Source organism: Chelonoidis abingdonii, chromosome 5 (assembly GCF_003597395.2).
Source record: "Chelonoidis abingdonii isolate Lonesome George chromosome 5, CheloAbing_2.0, whole genome shotgun sequence".
In the NCBI taxonomy this organism is placed as follows: domain Eukaryota; kingdom Metazoa; phylum Chordata; order Testudines; family Testudinidae; genus Chelonoidis; species Chelonoidis abingdonii.
Genome location: NC_133773.1, coordinates 41150106 through 41168004, shown reverse-complemented (window position 1 = coordinate 41168004; position 17899 = coordinate 41150106). Strand labels below are relative to the sequence as shown.

The window sequence follows — 17899 nt, the reverse complement described above, 5'->3', positions numbered from 1 at the left end:
TTTATATATATTAGTTGGGTCTCAAAGTTATCAGTGATTGAAAAATGATGTGCTGGATGTGAAAGGTGATTGACACCAACAACATACATTATTTGGGAATGAAAATTGCTTAAAATTTGTCCTTAATGAAGGCCAGGGAGAAGGCAGGATATAGTTTTGAAAATTTCCCCCTTAAATGATAAATAGTCCAAAACACTCCCATTTTGCCTTTAAAAATGTTCCCCCCTCAGCTACCAGTGTGAGAAAAAGCACACTTTTTAAAGGACAAGCTTTCAACTCCAAATATTTCCAAATGGGCACATGCATAAAGTGTGCTCTTAAATCTTTAACTTTTCAATTCCTCCTCTCCAGAAAAGTTTTTTTTATTATATACAAACATACACACACAAGGACACAGATGCACAAAATTTTATGTTGTTGCCATTTTCTTCAAAGTTTAATTTTACCACGCAGTTAGAACCTTCCTTATGCACTAAAAATTTAGTTTAATAGCTTCAAGGCACAAAAATATTACCATGTCAAAGTTAGATTGTATTTGACCAATTTGCCTGGTATCACAGAGCCAGAATACATTCCCATCCCCTGCCCCTGTATAAGACTTAATAGAAAAAATAGCACTTCATTTTGATTTGAGCATCCTGAAAGATTCAATAATACATACTACTGATTCAGCTTCAAAGATGTAGAAGTACATGGACATTCAGCTACAAAGAGTAGAAGAGTTACTGTTCCTCCCTCTCCCCCATGATTGTCAATTACTGAGACTGATCATCTAAAAAGCTTTTCAGTGCTGTGCAACATATAGCAGGAAAAAGCAGTTCTGCCCCAAAGGGCTTTTAACCAATATAAGGGAAAACAATGGATCAGACAGAATCTGTGGACCAGATAACATCAAACCTCAAAGCAAACCTGAAAGTTTGCTTAATTTTTGTTTAAATATTACCACCTATTGGAAATCTTTAAAAGAAAAAGTCTGTTTTGAAGAGATCTCAGTGAAGAGAAGAATATTGGGCTATGGGCTGTTTTATTATGCACTTTTCAGATATACATCATTAGATCTGTGCTCATGCTGTGGTAAACAATGGATAGATTTACCATAACAGTTGTCACACAAAACTTTGATTAAACTCATCCTCAGACAACTACTTCTGGCAGAGATTTTCAATCAGGGTACTTGGCTTTGGAATTTGCTTTCTTCCTTATTTCAGAATATGGAAATTTTCAGGTCATGCTATAAGACCCATCTGTTTACCTTTTGGGGAAGGTGGGGGTTGATTGTGTGGAGTGAACAATTAATGGGACCATAATCTGGGAAAATATTGCACGACTATTTTCCTTGAATGAAATATGGGCCCAAGTGAAGGTTTCATGTCACTTTTATATAAAGCTATTCCAGAAAAGCCATTAAAATAAGTACGGCTTAATTTTTGTCATTCTTAACACAGGACAAATGAATTTTAGGATTTTTCATCCAAAACAGTTATATTTTGACAGATATTTACCATCACATCCAACTAGATGCAAACAACTGAAAATACATCAAAGCGTTACAAGTTTAAACCCTAAAATGTTTGGGGGTTAAAACACAGCAGAACCTTGTGCTGACCACAACCAGCTAAAAATATTTTTTAAAAATCATAAGACCCATTTATATTAGGCATAATACATTTTAACACAACCTATTTTCCTAATCTACACATGCATTTACTCATTAACATCTTGTTTGTATCAATATTAAAACTGAGATCTTCCCTCAGTGAGTTGTGATTGTCATTTAGGCCCATTCATTTGTACCTAGTTGTGAAGCTTTTAAAATAAGTCTTTATCACAAAATTCAGCTAGGAAGTTATAACAGCAGGCTTGAAAGGAAAATTCAACAGATTTGGTACAGCAAGAGGATTGACTCCCTAAGCTCTCTTCCTAATACCTTTGGCAGGAGCCATGACTACTCTCTAACTTCCTTGTCATGAGAAGGTAGGGAAAAAGAGGCACACACCACTAAAAGTATAGTAGAGATGTGTAGTAACTTGGCAGGAGAAGAAAACAAGCAATAATATTTGAGGGAAGAGAGAAAAAAAATGAAGGGTACATCTAACACTGAAATAAAAGACCCATGGCACAGCTGTGTCTGGCCTCAGTCAGCTGACTTTGGCTTGCAGGGCTTGGGCTGCAAGGGTAAAAAATGCTGTGTAGGTATTGGGGTCAGGCTGGAGCTCGATCTCTGGGACCCCATGAGGGAGGAGGGTGTCAGAGCTCGGGCCTGAATGTCTACACAGGAATTTCACAGTCCGACAGACTGAGCCTCACAAGCCAGAGTCAGTTGACCTGGGGGCCAACTGCAGCTGTTTAACTGCTGTTTAGATGGACCCTAAGAGCCTACTGGAATACACAGACACTATCTTTCAAGTTGTTTTTCCCCCTACATCCTGAAAGCAGTCTCAATAAGTTCCCTCAGACAGAGTTCTGTTAATCAAGAAATCACTGAAACTGCTTTCCACTAGTCCATTAATGATTTAGGCTCTTCGTTAGTGAAAGAGTTCTCTCGGTCTGGGGTGTGAAAAAATACCTCCAACTGACAAATGTTTTACCAATAAAAAGCGCCACTGTAGGCAGCTCTGTCAGCGGGAAATGCTTTCCCACTGACAAAGCTACCGCCCCTCATTGGAGGTTGTTTTATTTTGTCAGCAGGAGAGCTCTCTTCTGCCAACGAAGAGTGGCTATTCAGTCAGTGTACCTTACAGTGGCACCGTTGTAGCAGCACAGCTGTGCCACTGAAAGGCGTGCAGTGTAGACACAGCCTTAGAAAAGTACATATAAAAATGGCATAAGCAACTTGTCACTGAAATTCAGTTATTTATCTGCAGTATTTCTACTACCAAAAATATTTATTGGCTAGGAAGGCAAGGACCATTTTAAGTGGCAGAGCTTGGTGTAACATATTAGCTTTTTTAAAAAACATGGTTCAAAAGAAGAGAAAATTTAGATGCCTAGCAGGTTGAAAACACTGCTTCAGGTCTTCAGTGTTAGAGAGCCATGAAAACAAGCTGTTAAAGGTTTATATCATCCTATGTTCATTGTTTCTGTATATTACAGTTTGCAAAAAAGTTTAATAGTGCCTAGGATTTGTTAAACTGGTGTGTTAATTGTACCAACATGTGCATTTACATAAGCTCTGAGGCAAAGATTTATTTGGCGCACTTTACTCACTGAACTGCAAGATGTACATCTAAAATCCTACATAAATGTTTCATTCTAGATTACATGCAACATTGCTTTCACACCATTCTCACAGCTTTGTCCATCAGCCTTCCCATAAATTCTACTCACTAAGGGACCAATTCTGCAACCTTTACATGTACAAGTCTCATAAGAGTTAATGAGACTTTTGAATGGTGAAAGTGTTGGGCCATGGTGATTATACAGAATTCATAATTAGTCTCACAGTCTGACTTTGCATTTGTTTGCTACACAACCCCTCCCACTCTCTAGGACCCAATTTCAACCTTTCCTAGTTTTCTACAACTGTTGCCTACAATAAAAGATGGAATATTTCAGACAGCTAACTTTACCCACAATCCAGAAAACACCACATGGCACTAAAACAATTCACACTTCGTTAAGACTCTTATTTAGAGTATTTGTTAGCATTACCTGCAGGAAACAGTTTCTTTAATACCCTTGATGTCCAATGGGCTAGTTCCTTCAACAATAGGTGAATCCAGATTGGCAGATTCATTGCTGATATGATCACTACTTTCATATCCAGACTCAGTCCTTTGCATTTGCCAACTGTCAGCATGGACTTTTCTCTCCGTAAATCCTTTAATTTTTTCAGTATTTCCTTTTCCTTCTGAATCCAAGGAACTCCAACTTCCTGTCTCCTGTTTTGTTTCGTCTTCATAAATAGTCATTAACCCTTTGTGGGTTTGGTTCTCTTTTGGCCAATTGTTAAAGCTCTGCTCCTTTTCATGTTTAGGTTTACTGCTTGGATTTGTCTTATGCTGTGGGCTATGCTGCTGCTTCTCAGTCTCACTGAAAATGCTGTCCACATTTAGTGTCTCTCGCATAGGTTTCCAACCTCTGTTTCTGCTTCTGCTGATACTTCCTTTTTCCCTAGAGTCTTGGCTGCTGTCTGTATCATAGCCAGTGGCACTGTCAGCCCTAACCCTGTTCATCATTTTCTCCCCAGCAGAAAACATTTCTCTTTTATTTAACCCTAAGACACGTGCAGCAGGCCTGGTTTGGTTTGGTACTCTTTCATGTTTGTAGGGTCCTCTTCCCTGGCTACCATATAGGCGCTGATCAGTGTAGTGTCTAAATCCATTTCCAGCAGGAGGTGATCCTGACTTAAAATGAGAGCGGTCTTCCCCTATTAGATCTTGTAAAACAAAAGAAAAAAAAGAAGCTCCATTGAAGTTCTCCTTCAAGTACATTCTTTTAATAACAATCTTCCCTGTCTGACATTGTTGTGCATAAGACAGCTATTTATTCCTGCTATGCAGTAACAATTTAAGGGGAAAGAAAAAAAGACTCAAACGGCACCAATTTTAAAAACATCTGTAAAAGTGGAGACTTCAATCTTGATTTTTATCCTTTATGTAAAGCAGCAATTTTAGCACAACATTTTTAATCTAGACAAATTGATATTTTAGCTATTTGTTTCTAAAGTTTAATTTTTAAACTGTACCTCTGTGTCTCCCAGAGTCTCTTCTCGGTCCTCTATCTGCATCTTTTCTTAGGTAGGATGAAAAGTTTCTCATATCAACTGCCTTCTGGGCACACTCTTTGGAGATGTCCTTTAATTTGTCCTTCTGATCACTGTGCCCTAACTTAACTGCAAAAATATTCGTTATTGCATCTTATCTAAACAGCCATGGCAAAAAGCATGTACAATTACAATTACACTTACTATACCTTCACATTCTAGTGAAGAGTACACCACCATTTACCTACCTCAAATTTTAAAAATTCAGAACAGTCTGCACATAGCAAAATCCATTAAGGTTAATTAATACAATAATATAATACTTACCTTAAAAGGATCCTTACAAATGTAAACTTATAAATTTGACAAAATATGTATACTGATTGTGTTTCATGTAAGCAAGGTTTAACTGTAACTGTTGAACATACTACATGTTTTCCCTCTGGATCTAAAACTATTTGACCTGAATGAAAATTAACCTTTAGGGCTCATACTTAAAAAAAAAAAAAAAAAAAAAAAACTGCCCAGAATCATAGTGCCAATAGCTTTACAAAACTCAATGCACACAGTGAGTCAGAGGAGGCACCAAAGAAGACCATTATAAAAAAAAAAAAAAAAAAAAAAAGCAGAGGGTTAATTACTTCATCAAAAGCAAGGCTTTGTTTCTGAGAATATAGTGAAGTTTCAAGTAAAGAATCAAAACTGTTTTATTTAAACTGATGTTCCCAGTCAGTGAGCAGTGTTCATTTTTAGGTTACCATCAGTCCTAAGTGAGTTCATAGCAAGTTGAACGTTTTTAAAATTTACAGTGAAAGAAAAAAAAAAAATAAAAAAAGTACTTTAGCCATCAAGTCTGGCTCCAAGTGGTAAGAAGAAAATAATTTTAGCTAATATCTAGACCAGGCGTAGGCAACCTATGGCACGGGTGCCGAAGGCGGCACACGAGCTGATTTTCAGTCCACTCTTACTACCTGGGTCCTGGCTACCAGTCCAGGGGGCTCTGCATTTTAATTTAATTTTAAATGAAGCTTCTTAAACATTAAAAGCCTTATTTACTTTACATACAACAATAGTTTGGTTATATATTTAGACATAGAAAGAGACCTTCTAAAAACGTTAAAAATGTATTACTGGCACGTGAAACCTTAAATTAGAGTGAATAAATGAAGACTCGGCACACCACTTCTGAAAGGTTGCAGACCCCCGATTTAGACATTGGGAGACAGGAGGGAGTAATTAACAGAGAAAAGCAATCTCTTAATTAAGCAGAATCAGTTTCTCTTGTCTAGGTCCTTCATTCCTTCTCTCTTACTAGTCTTTAAGGTGTAAAGCACATTGGCAACCCAATGAGGGGGAGGGGATGGAAGCGAGGGCAAGCTGTGTCCTTCCTGCATCAGCGTCACCCAATTGTGATATCCTGATATGAGAATTTTGTAATTTGTCTTAACCTGAAAATCTAATTTATACATAAAAATGGACTGATGTTTTAACAAATATAGTAGAAGCCCACCATAAAAAGGAAGTGGACTATTGCTGCTTATGCTTTCCAAACATAGGACAGGAAAGATCAATTTAAAAGCAAAGAATTACAGTCAATAACTACAGTCCAACATATTACAATAGTGGATTTTTATTGGGGCAGGAGGGCAGTGGAGAACTTAGTCATATAGTGACTAAGTTCAAATTAGTTTTTCACATGTCATTTAATCAGTCTTCATGGTAGGTGGACTGAAAGTTCAGTATCAATGATGGAACTATTTCAGAACAAGCTTTGCAGCTGAAGAAAATGTATCCAAAATAACACCACTGTAAAAGAGAGTTAGGAAATTACATATTTAATTACCTGGCACTCTACCACCACTTGCTTGAATATGGCTTCTACTGAATGCTGAATTGTCTGTCTGAAGTTTTTTAATGCTCTTCTGACCAGCACATTCTCCAAATCCATTCTCTTTTGTGTGATCTGACTTTGGAATGGGTGATTTCTCAAATCCTATAACATTATACATCATTAATCTTCAGAAATGAAATTCTTGCTCATTTACATCTTCACCACATTTATTTTTAATTTCAAGAATTAGAAAGTATAGTTTTGGATTACTTTAAGTTTTACTTAATAGTTCACTTAATAGTTTGTGGCATATAAGAAGATTTTTGTGATGTTACATATTATACAATTTGCCAATATAAATATGGTGATGGCCTTCACTTCTGATTTTCTTCCTTGAGACTATCACCATCAGGCAACAGTTCACGAAGTGAATGGGAACAGGTCAAATCCAATTTTCCTTTCATCATCACTTTCAAATTTTATAACATAGACATGACTACTAGAAAATAGCCAAACATTGCACAGTCAAAGGGCTAGATTCTGACCAGGCGGGGAGACTACACTGCCCTTCCATAATGAATCTCTAAATAATATGTTTCCGCAACCTCAAGGCTTCAAGGTTCTGAACCATCATCACTTGCTCAGTTTTTCCTCAAAACATTTTTTCCAGTTGACACTATTTTGGGGGTATCCAAAAAAACAATACATATATACCATCACCTATCTACTCTCATGCAGACAAAACATCCCATGACTACATATTAAATACTATTTAACAATTAAATACTATTAGTTATACTATTTAGTCACAAATAAAACAGAACACCACACAACAGAAAAATCAAAGTTCTCTCTTTCTTGGTTAATTGAGATCACTTAGGTCAACATAAGGCCATAAGAACAGTCATACTGGGTCAGAACAACGGTCCATCTAGCCCGTATTCTGCCTTCCGACAGTGGCCAATGCCAGGTGCTTCAGAGGGAATGAACAGAACAGGTAATCATCAAGTGATCCATCCCGTCACCCATTCCCCGCTTCTGGCAAACAGAGGCTAGGGACACCATCCCTGTCCGTCCTGGCTAACAGCCATTGATGGATATGTCCTTCATGAACGTACCTAGTTCTTTTTTGAAACCCAGTATAGTCTTTGCCTTTGCAACATCCTCTCGCAAAGAGTTCCACAGATTGACGGTACCAACTTAGAGAAGTAAGATTTACCATATTCTTCCAATGTGTAGCTTCAGTCATTTGTGTTTTTACAGCTAAAGAATGTTTCTAGTCAGGAATCCTTTAACTTTGTCTCAATCCACATTCTAACATTTGAAACAAAACATTTTTGAAAGTATACACACACCAAATGCTATCAGGACATTTAGATAATTATTGATAAAGGCACTTAAGCTCAGGACAGTTAATCAATTACCTCCAGATATTGGTCATATTCTATAAAAAATAGTGTTAGTCAAAACTTTATTACCCAAGTCATCTCCTGCAGCTGCTTTGTGATGAGACCAGTGAATTATATGCTTTGGGGCATCTTCTGTCGATACAGCTGTACCATCGGGGTTAGTATAAAATAGCAGCAATGGCTGAAAGTGACATCGAATGCACTTGGAGACCACATCTTTCCATTTTGTTCCAACCTAATAAGAAAATGCCCATATTTTTGCAAATATAAAATTAACTAGTACTTAAATCCAATTATAAGCATACCTTAATAAACCAAATTGAATGTCTGATCATGGAGGAGGGATAGCTCGGTGGTTTGAGCATTGGCCGTCTAAACCCAGGGCTGTGAATTCAAACCTTGAGGGGACCACTTAGGAATCCGGGGCAAAATCAGTTCTTGGTCCTGCTAGTGAAGGCAGAGGACCGGACTCAATGACCTTTCAGGGTCCCCTCCAGTTCTATGAGATAAGTATATCTCCATACATTTATTTTATTTTTATCCTAAAAACACAGCACAACTGCAGCTGTACTACTAATTTTAAATTTAGAGAAGTCAGAGCAGAAAAGCAAACATTTACATAAAAAGTTAGCAAACTAAACATCAACACACTACAAATACAGCCATCAACAGGTTTTATCATATTCATTACTTATTAAACCTATATTTTAAGTACAATCACACTAACATCTACTATCCAATTATTGCACATTTAAGAAAAGTGAAGTTGTGCTTTTTTTTTTTAAATACTTAAAACTGACTTGTCAAACTATTTTCATGAAAATGAGGAAATCTGTGTTTTAAGTCTGGTGTCAAAAAAAAAGTTATGTTCTAATGCAGAAAAAATTATATTTGGGGAATAACGTACCATTAAAAAAATAAAAGGTCATTAAATCTAGCATCAATAATGGAAAGCCTACCTCTTTCACATTCGCATCATCAAACAGCACCCACTTGCAACTCTTGGTATGAAAGGCAAAGGCACAGTAATGTCGACTTGTGTAGCAAATCATCCCCACAAGAAAAAGTTCACTAGTTTTGGCCTGTTCATCTGTAACCCTATAGAACAGCTGTAAAAATGATTATGTATAGATTTAAAAAAAAAAAAAAAAAAAAAACACATCCGAGGCTGTAAAGTTAGATTAAGTCAAGGTTGCATGCATGTCTCCTTGTATGTCTATCTGCAGGAGTTACACGAGCATGTAATTTCTAAAGTATCCCCCTCTCATTCTGTGTACAAGATGACTGATGCTCAGAGAACTAATCCATTGTGTGATGAGGGACACTTATGTTTGTAGGACTTTTACTTCATTTATTGCAGAAGTTTGAAGGTATACAGTGAACGAGGTGAGGACGGCAGGAAAAGAAAGGATGGCCTCATGGTTAAGGCAGTTGACTGTCACCCTGGAGAACTGATACTTTGGAGTCACTGAAACCAAGTTTTTCACAAGTGGCCACTCACTCTGTGTTTACTTTTTGGGTACTCAATGTCAATTAGACCTGTGTCTTGAACATATAAAACATCAGAAAAATGCCATGAAGTCTGAAAATCAGGCCCCAGCAGTCTCAAGTTAGCAAACACTTGACAATTTTGCCATTACTCTCGATGCTTCAGTTCCCCAAACATAAAATGGGGTTACCACCACTTTACCTCACAGATGTGTAGTGAAGATTATTAGTTCACACAAAATATACTCCCTGATCTATTTTTAGATGTTAATTTTAATTCCAAAGGTAGTTTCCGTATATACTCGTTCATAAGCTAAATTTTTTTAGTAATAAAGGGAAGCACCAGAGAAGGAGGTTGTCTTATGAACAGGTATAGCGAGGGAGAGGTGGGACACAGGTTCTCCCCCCAACAGGGGGAGCAAGGAGAGGCAGCACAGCCAGCAGAGACAGAAGGGAAGAGGCAGGGCCAAAGTCTCTCCACACTGCTCTCCCCCCAGCCTCCGAAGCAGCTGCAGGTCCAGGGCTAGCAGCCCGCGGGGGCCGTGCCACCCAACCAGCCGCAGCCCGCTGAAACATGCTGCGGCCGCACTGCCCGGCCTGGCCCACTGAAGGAGGATGTGTCTGTGCTGCCCAGCCTGCCAGAGCAGCTCCAGCCAGGTCAGATACATCCTCCCCGACCCTCCCCAGATAAGATGGGAAGGAACCGGATAGGGAGAGTGTGGGGGTCCCAGGCTGGGGTGGGGTCATGTGAGGGGTGGTCACAGGGGTTACTCCTCCGACTCCCAGCTTCTCCCCCTCAAAAAATTTCCCCATCAGTTGCTGTCTCCGCCCGTCAGGGTAAGCAGCTGGCATGCTGGGACACTGTTTACTTAGATTTACCTCCATGCCTGCGGACACTCGAGGTAAACAAACCATCTCAGCCCACCAACAGCTTATCCTGATTGCCTGGGAGCCAAAATTTGCTGACCCCTGGATTATAGGGTCGACTTATGATCGGGTTATAAAAATTATCCATTTTTACACTTATCCATCTTGGGGGGTTGGCTTATAAATGAACCGGCTTATGATCAAGTATATACGTATATATAAAAACTTACTTTAAGAAAGAAAAAAGATATGAGGAAAGGCATGAGCATGATGCATCAACTGTTGGGACTGAAATTTAAAAAACAAGATAGATTAGTTTTAATTCAGATACCCCAGGAAGATAAAGTTGTGTTGCCAGATTCCGCATGACATCTTCAGTCAGGTCAGAATGTTCCGAATCCCAGACTAAACCGATTGTCACAATCTCAGGGCAGTTCATGAGAACACGACGGATTTTTATTTTTTGACCACAGTTACTCTAGAAGAAAAAAGTGAGGGGGAAAAGATTGAACATGCCAACAACTAAGAAAATAAGAAAGTTATTGGATGACCAGAATAAAAATAAAGAAGTTCCAAACTTCTTTCCTAGCCTCATTTTTTAATTTATGACCTCTAAATAGTGAGTAGCAAACATGAAGATATGTAATCTCATACTGTTATAAAACACCAGACACACATCCTGATCATGTCATCTTCAAAGTCAGCTAAGATTAATTCCCCCAGCCACTTACGGCAAACTTATGAGATGGAGGACACAGACTTTATTATTATTTTCTTCTCTTTGATCCCTGTTTAGTATTTTTCGGGACTATTTCTCTGTGGCTCTGAAATAAACAATACTAGAACACAAAGGCAGACAATTATAAGAGAGACAGAGTGAGAGAAAGGCAGACACAAGCAAGAAAGAAGAGACTTGAGATGAACTATATGGAAAACAGTCTGTTTTATCAAGCCATAACACTACCAAAAATCAGACTAAAGGAAACTGCATTTAGTCAGCATTTATCATTCAGGTTCCTCAAATCCAACCAAGTAAGTGGTTTCTTAGTAAGTGAAGAGTTTCAACTAACAAAACATGGACTTAAGTACCTCATTTTCACAATGGTCATTTGCGTGTGCAAACCCTCACACACAGATGATAGCTGCATGTGTAGGTAAGTACTGACAAACTGTCACTCAGGGAGTAGATGCAAGTGGTTGCATGTTCAAAGTTGAGCTGCACTCCAATACAGTCCAAAATATTATCAAATCTGAATCCTAGGAAATTATTTCCTATATCTAACCACAGAAATGTAAGAATTGTTTATTTTGTCTACTTACAGGGCATTTCCTGAAGTCATCAGTAGTATTTGCTGCCTGTAGCAATTCTGCAAACATTTCTGGCTTGAGACGCTCATGCCTTTCCATCATTCTGTCAACTTCATTGCTGTAAACATGAAATAGAAACACATTTCACCAGAAATCATCTGCTTTAATAGTAAACAGATTTAAGCTACCTCAGTAATGCCTCAACATTTAGTGTGGCAATGTACACCTAAGAATTAATGCAAGATTGCCCTGCTTTCTTAATGATATTTGCTAATATTTTTTCTTTAGTGAATTTAGTTCTCCTGAAAGTGTAGATGATCAGCCCTGAAGCCCTCTATCCAGATCAGGAGGATTATAATGCGGACTGCAGACAAGCAAGTTTCCCTGCAATTGCACTGCAATGTGTCTCAAACCTGACCTGATTATGTTTCAAGTGAGAGGGTAGTCCACTAGCAACTATACTAAGATCAACTAATTTTATAGCAGAGTCTGCTGAACAGCAGAATTTTTGTATGGAATAAGTTAATTTCAGTAAGAGGTTAAAGTTATCAGCCTGAAAAAAAAGCTTACAATTGATGGAAGCAAAAGATGACTTAGAGGTTAACTCTAACGTATAGTAATTGTTTTCAACCATAAGAACAGCCCCACTGGATCAGACCAAATGTCCATCTAGCCCAGTATCCTGTCTTTTGACAGTGGCCCTATGCTAGATGCTTCAGAGGGAATGAACAGAACAGGTAATCATCAAGTGATCCATCCCCTATCACCCACTCCCAGCTTCTGGCAAACAGAGGCTAGGGACACCATCTCTGCCTATCCTGGCTAATAACCTATCCTCCATAAATTTATCTAGTTCTTTTTTGAACCCTGTTATAGTCTTGGCCTTCACAACATCCTCTGGCAAGGAGCTCCACAGGTTGACTGTGTTGTGTGAAAAAATACTCCCTTTTGTTTGTTTTAAATCTGCCGCCTATTAATTTCATTTGGTGACCGCCTAGTTCTTGTGTTAAGAGAAGGAGTAAATAGCATTTCCTTATTTACTTTCTTCACAACAGTCACGATTTTATGGACCTCTATCATTTCCCCCCTTAGTCACCTTTTTTTCCAAACTGAAAAGTCCCAATCGTATTAATCTCGCCTAATATCGCAGCTGTTCCACACCCCTAATCATTTTCATTGCCCTTTTCTGAACCTTTTCCAATTCCAATATAGCTTTTTTGAGGTGGGGTGACCACATCTGCATGCAATATTCAAAATGTAGACGTACCATGAATTTATAAAGAGGCAATATGATATTTTCTATCCCTTTCTTAATGACTCCCAGCATTCTGCATTAGCTTTTTTGATTGCAGTTGCACTTTGAGTGGATGTTTTCAGAGAACTATCCACAATGACTCCAAGATCTCTTTGTTGAGTGGTAACAGTTAATTTAGACCCCATCATTTTATACATATAGTTGGAATTATGTTTTCCAATGTGCATTACTTTGCATTTATCAACATTGAATTTCATCTTCCATTTTATTGCCCAAGCACCCAATTTTGAGAGATCCTTTTGTAGCTCTTCAGAGTCTGCCTGGGATGTCACTATCTTGTGATGTTTTGTTTCATCTGCATATTTTGCCACCTCACTGTATACCCCTTTTTCCAAATCATTTATGAATATGTTGAATAGAACCAGGTCCAATGCAGACCCCTGGGGGACAGCACTATTTACCTCTCTCCATTCTGAAAACTGATCATTTATTCCCGCCTCTTTGTTTCCTATCTTTTAACTGGTTACCAATCCATGAGAGGACCTTCCCTCTTATCCCATGACCGCTTACTTTGTTTAAGAGCCTTTAGTGAGGGACTTTGTTAAAGGCTTTCTGAAAATCTAAATACACTTTATCCACTGGATCCCCCTTGTCCACATGCTTGTTGACACCCTCAAAGAATTCTAGTAGATTGGTAAGGCATGATTTCTCTTTACAAGAACCACACTGACACTTCACCAATAAGTTACGTTCATCTATGTGTCTGACAGTTTTGTTCTTTACTACAGTTTCAACCAGTTTGCTTGGTACTGAAGTCAGGCATACCGGCCTGTAATTGCCGGGGTTACCTCTGGAGCCCTTTATAAAAATTGGTGTCACATTAGCTATCCTCCAGTCATTTGGTACAGAAGCTGATTTAAATGATAGGTTACAAACTACAGATAGTAGTCCTGCAATTTCACATCTGAGTTCCTTCAAATCTCTTGAGTGACTACCATCTGGTCCTTGTGACTTATTACTGTTTAATTTTATCTATTTGTTCCAAAACCTTGTCTAATGACATCTCATCTGGGATAGTTCCTTAAATGTGTCACCTAAAAAGAACGGCTCAGGTTTAGGAATCTCTCTCACATCCTCAACTGTGAAGACCGATGCAAAGAACTTATTTAGTTTCTCCATAATGCCCTTATGGTCGGCAAGTGTTCTTTTAGCATCTTGATCGTCTAGCGGCCCCACTGGTTGGTTAGCGGGCTTCCTGCTTCTGATGTACTTAAACGTGTTTTTTTTTTTGCTATTACTTAAAGTCTTTGGCTACCTGTTCTTCAAATTCCTTTTGGCCTTCCTAGTTATATTTTTACTCTTCATGTGCCAGAGTTTATGCTTCTTTCTATTTTCCTCAATAGGATTTAACTTCCACTTTTTGAAGGATGACTTCAAAAACTATGAAAGGAAAATAATGCCCATCAGGCAGGGAGTTTGCCCATCAGTTTTCATTTCAATTCCATACAAGAGTTCCCAATACACCAAGAGAACATTTTAAAAAAATATTTTGTGCCTTTCTCTATGATGTTTTATGGATATATAAAGAAGACTTGAAGAGTTTATTTTCAGTGTTTGCGGAGGGATTTCTTATATTATAAAAACCTCAAGAAGGACCTCTCTATTTAAAAATCAAACAGCTCCACTTTCAAGTAACACAAAGTTCACAAAAAACACAGACATGCTGGAGATACTCCTGGAAAATGAAAGGAGACCAGAGATGATGACATTGTTACTATTTCTAAAAGTAAAGACAAAAAACCTCTCATACCTCAAGGAAAAGCAACAACAACAAAAATCAAGAATCCTTTGCATGTCACCTTTAACTATCTTAGTAACATTCAAGAGAGTTTTTCTAATAAGAGAAAACTTAAGACAAGCATTTGAATTGGCATGGAGGCCATAAAAATCATAAGTTCACTTAAGATTCCACCATCTTTCTTGTCACCTGGGCTTATAACCTTGTCATTTTTCACTGTTTTCATTCACACCACTAAATCCTGTTACTTTTCCCATCTATAACTTCTCAAAAATCCATCATTTCCTCTCTATTATCACGACTAAAACCTTGTCTGGTCACTGCTCCTCTCACTCTTCAGCTACTGAAATATACTTCTCTCATGCCACCTTCCTGCCTTTACCCCAGAGTACATCCAAATTATTGCCAGTAGTAGACCAGCTGGTCTCCTGTTCCAAGAAATATACAGAAGTGTTTATACAAATATAAATAAGAAATTTGAAAGATACAGTAGTTGGCAGTAGGGGAGAGGGATTATTTGCACTACTACTCTTATTTTAGTGACCATAATTTTCAATCCTTCTCAGAAGGCTAGCTCCAGTAAGTGTTTGATCCTCCTGCAGCTGTCAATGACAGCAGTGAAATAAGCACTGCATGAAGTATTTTTTTTAATATATCAAATTAAAGAGCAGTCAATTTAAAGCACTTCCTTGTTCAGTGACAGGTTAAACAAAAGGAAAGATTAGTTTTGCACCATACCTTTGATTTTCAATCAAGTTCTCTCCACCCTCTTGTTTACTATCTAAATTTTATTTTTTGAATCATTTATCATATGTCAATTTCAGCAAAGAAAAAATGTATAAAATATGAACATTTATAGGACTAATATGCATCGGATTTTGCATTTTGAGGGAAGGGAGGAGTTGGACAGGGAAATGAGGAGAAAAGGAACTTACCACAGGGCTGTTGTAGAAATGTAGCGCACAAATTCTGTAAAAGGCAAGGGATCAGATGACGCCCCACAACTACGGCACACACACTGCAAGTAAACAAGATGTTTTCATTTTTACAAATTCATAAATTTGGAAATAGAACAGATAAAGTTGTAACAAAGATCTTACCTGTTCATATAGAGTCATAGCAAACTTCTGATGAGTGATGCAGGATTTAGAAGTGCACATGTCTGTTTCACAGCTTGGCACAATGTGGAAATGAATTCTCTCAAGTATATTTTCCTAAAGGAAACGATGACATTGTAAATAGATGGATTTTAAATATTACCAGTAGTGTTATTCTGGCCACTGCTCCTGTTAGCTCCAGAAAATTTACCTCCTAACTGTTGGCAGGCAATTTGCATTGATCACTATCCTGGTTCATGACAGTCTATACCCCGTCAAAGTTTCAAGCATTAAGAAAACAGAACTTCAAAATAGAATGAATGTTACCTGAGTGGCCTTACAGACATGTGGTCTCCTTTGTAGAAAGTCAATTTATAGGCTGAGACCAAAGTTCTTTCTGCAAGAAGTACTTTAAGGGTATGCCTACACTGCAACATAAGCCCAGATTCAGACTCAGGCTTGAGTCTAAACCTCCAAATTGCTCCGATTCATATCAAGATCCTAGGGCCCTGCACGGGTGGTGGGTCTGAGCCAGAGTCAAGCCAGGATCCAAGCTCTATTGCTCTGCAGCATAGATGAAGCCCCCTCGACTTGGGTCCCAGAAGTTCACCAAAAGTATCCCACAATCATAGAAACGTAGGGCTGGAAGGGACCTTGAGAAATCATCAAGTCAGCTGTGACAAGGACCAAATAAACCTAGACCACTTTGATTGGTGTTTGTCCAACTTGTTTTTAAAAGCTTTGAACAATGGGGACTTAATGTCCATCCCTGGAAGCCTATTCCAGAGCTTAACTACCCTTATAGTTAGAAAAATCTTTTCCTAATAGCTAATCTAAATCTCCCTTGCTGCAGATTAAACCATGACTTCCTGTCCTACCTTCAGTGAACATAGAGAACAACTGATCACCATCCTCTTATAATCCCTTGGGCCAACTGCCTTTGTCTTCTCTATCCCAAGAATCTCCAGCTGACTCTAGGGAAATGAAAGAAACTCCCCCCCCCACCACCACCACAAACTAGTGTAGTACATCAGTTTGGTGAGTCTGCCTTTAAACTATTGTCTCTTAGATGTGTATCAGTGCTGCTGGAAGAATCCACGCCTGCCACCCAAGGTAAGAAAGGGGAGATTTAACACTTATCTAGCTTGGCACACTCTACTGGCTTACTTTTGTTTCTGGGAGCCTTTGTTTGGATCTTTGGAAGAGAAACTTATAAAAGGATCTCTTGGGAAGTCAACAGGGATCAGCAAGATCCTGGTAAGGGAGGGAGAAAGAAGCAGATTTCTTCAGTTCTGGCAGGCCAGTTCTCAGGATGAACGTGCCACAAAGCGCCTTTCTGTCTTCAGAACCAGAGTTCTTCTGCCAGCAATATTACTTTGAGCAAGGAGGAAGCCAGAGCACTAGACTTTCCAACTTTTCCACAGAGTTTCCAGGTCTTCAACCTCAACCCCAACCCCTTCTTTGCTCTTGGATCAGAGAAGGGACTTCTCTTCAAGATAACATTCACCGTTTTCCATCCACTGTCTCAGAATCCTTGAATGAACTGCCTTCCATCAGAGTAAAGATGGGAATACCTGGCAGGCAGACTCAGTACAAAACCCATTGGTAGCCCTTCCTTCAGGATAATGACCACGCCTAACAGTGCTTGGGGAATAAGGTGGGGTGAGGAGGAAACAGGAAGGAGGTTTAGGGTCTAATCTATTTAAACGATACCCTGTGATGCAGACACTTCAAGCAGAGGAAAATACAGAGCTCTCCCTCCATCCTGTAAACAGAGTAAAGAGGGGGAAAATATGATGTGAGGCCACTCTGGCCCCACGACATACTTCTCCAGGTCTCTGCCTCACTCCTAGCAGCTCCCAAGCTAGACAAGGCCACGCATTTGGGGGAACAGAGTTATGTTTCTTGGGGTTTCCCTGGCTTCTCATGGCAGGGTGAAGGTCCCACACAGCAGGTAAAACACTGAAAAAAAAAGTGTTGTTGCTTCATAGTGATGCTCTCTTCCAATAAGGAGCTCACTAATCAGCTGCAAAGTATCTTGAAACTGAGGATACACCACAAACTGCAGCAAGAAGGGTCAGTGCTATGTAGGCACAAGTTGTCTAACAGCTAGGGGGTGGAGTTAATCAAGCTAGAACCAA

At 38.8% G+C, this 17899-nt stretch overlaps 1 protein-coding gene across 2 annotated transcripts in view; it reads right to left on the bottom strand.

The window, feature by feature from the left end:
- The window catches only part of USP53 (ubiquitin specific peptidase 53), a 59124-nt gene that overhangs the window by 18457 nt on the left and 22768 nt on the right, over positions 1–17899 (bottom strand). For both annotated transcript variants that reach the window (XM_075066254.1, XM_032762549.2), the window contains 9 exons: positions 15762–15875; positions 15597–15679; positions 11621–11726; positions 10632–10778; positions 8905–9054; positions 8015–8180; positions 6549–6698; positions 4688–4834; positions 3652–4378 (listed from right to left, as the gene is read on the bottom strand). In XM_075066254.1, coding sequence (XP_074922355.1) covers positions 3652–4378; positions 4688–4834; positions 6549–6698; positions 8015–8180; positions 8905–9054; positions 10632–10778; positions 11621–11726; positions 15597–15679; positions 15762–15875 — 1790 coding nt within the window. The remainder of the gene's footprint in view (positions 1–3651; positions 4379–4687; positions 4835–6548; positions 6699–8014; positions 8181–8904; positions 9055–10631; positions 10779–11620; positions 11727–15596; positions 15680–15761; positions 15876–17899) is intronic.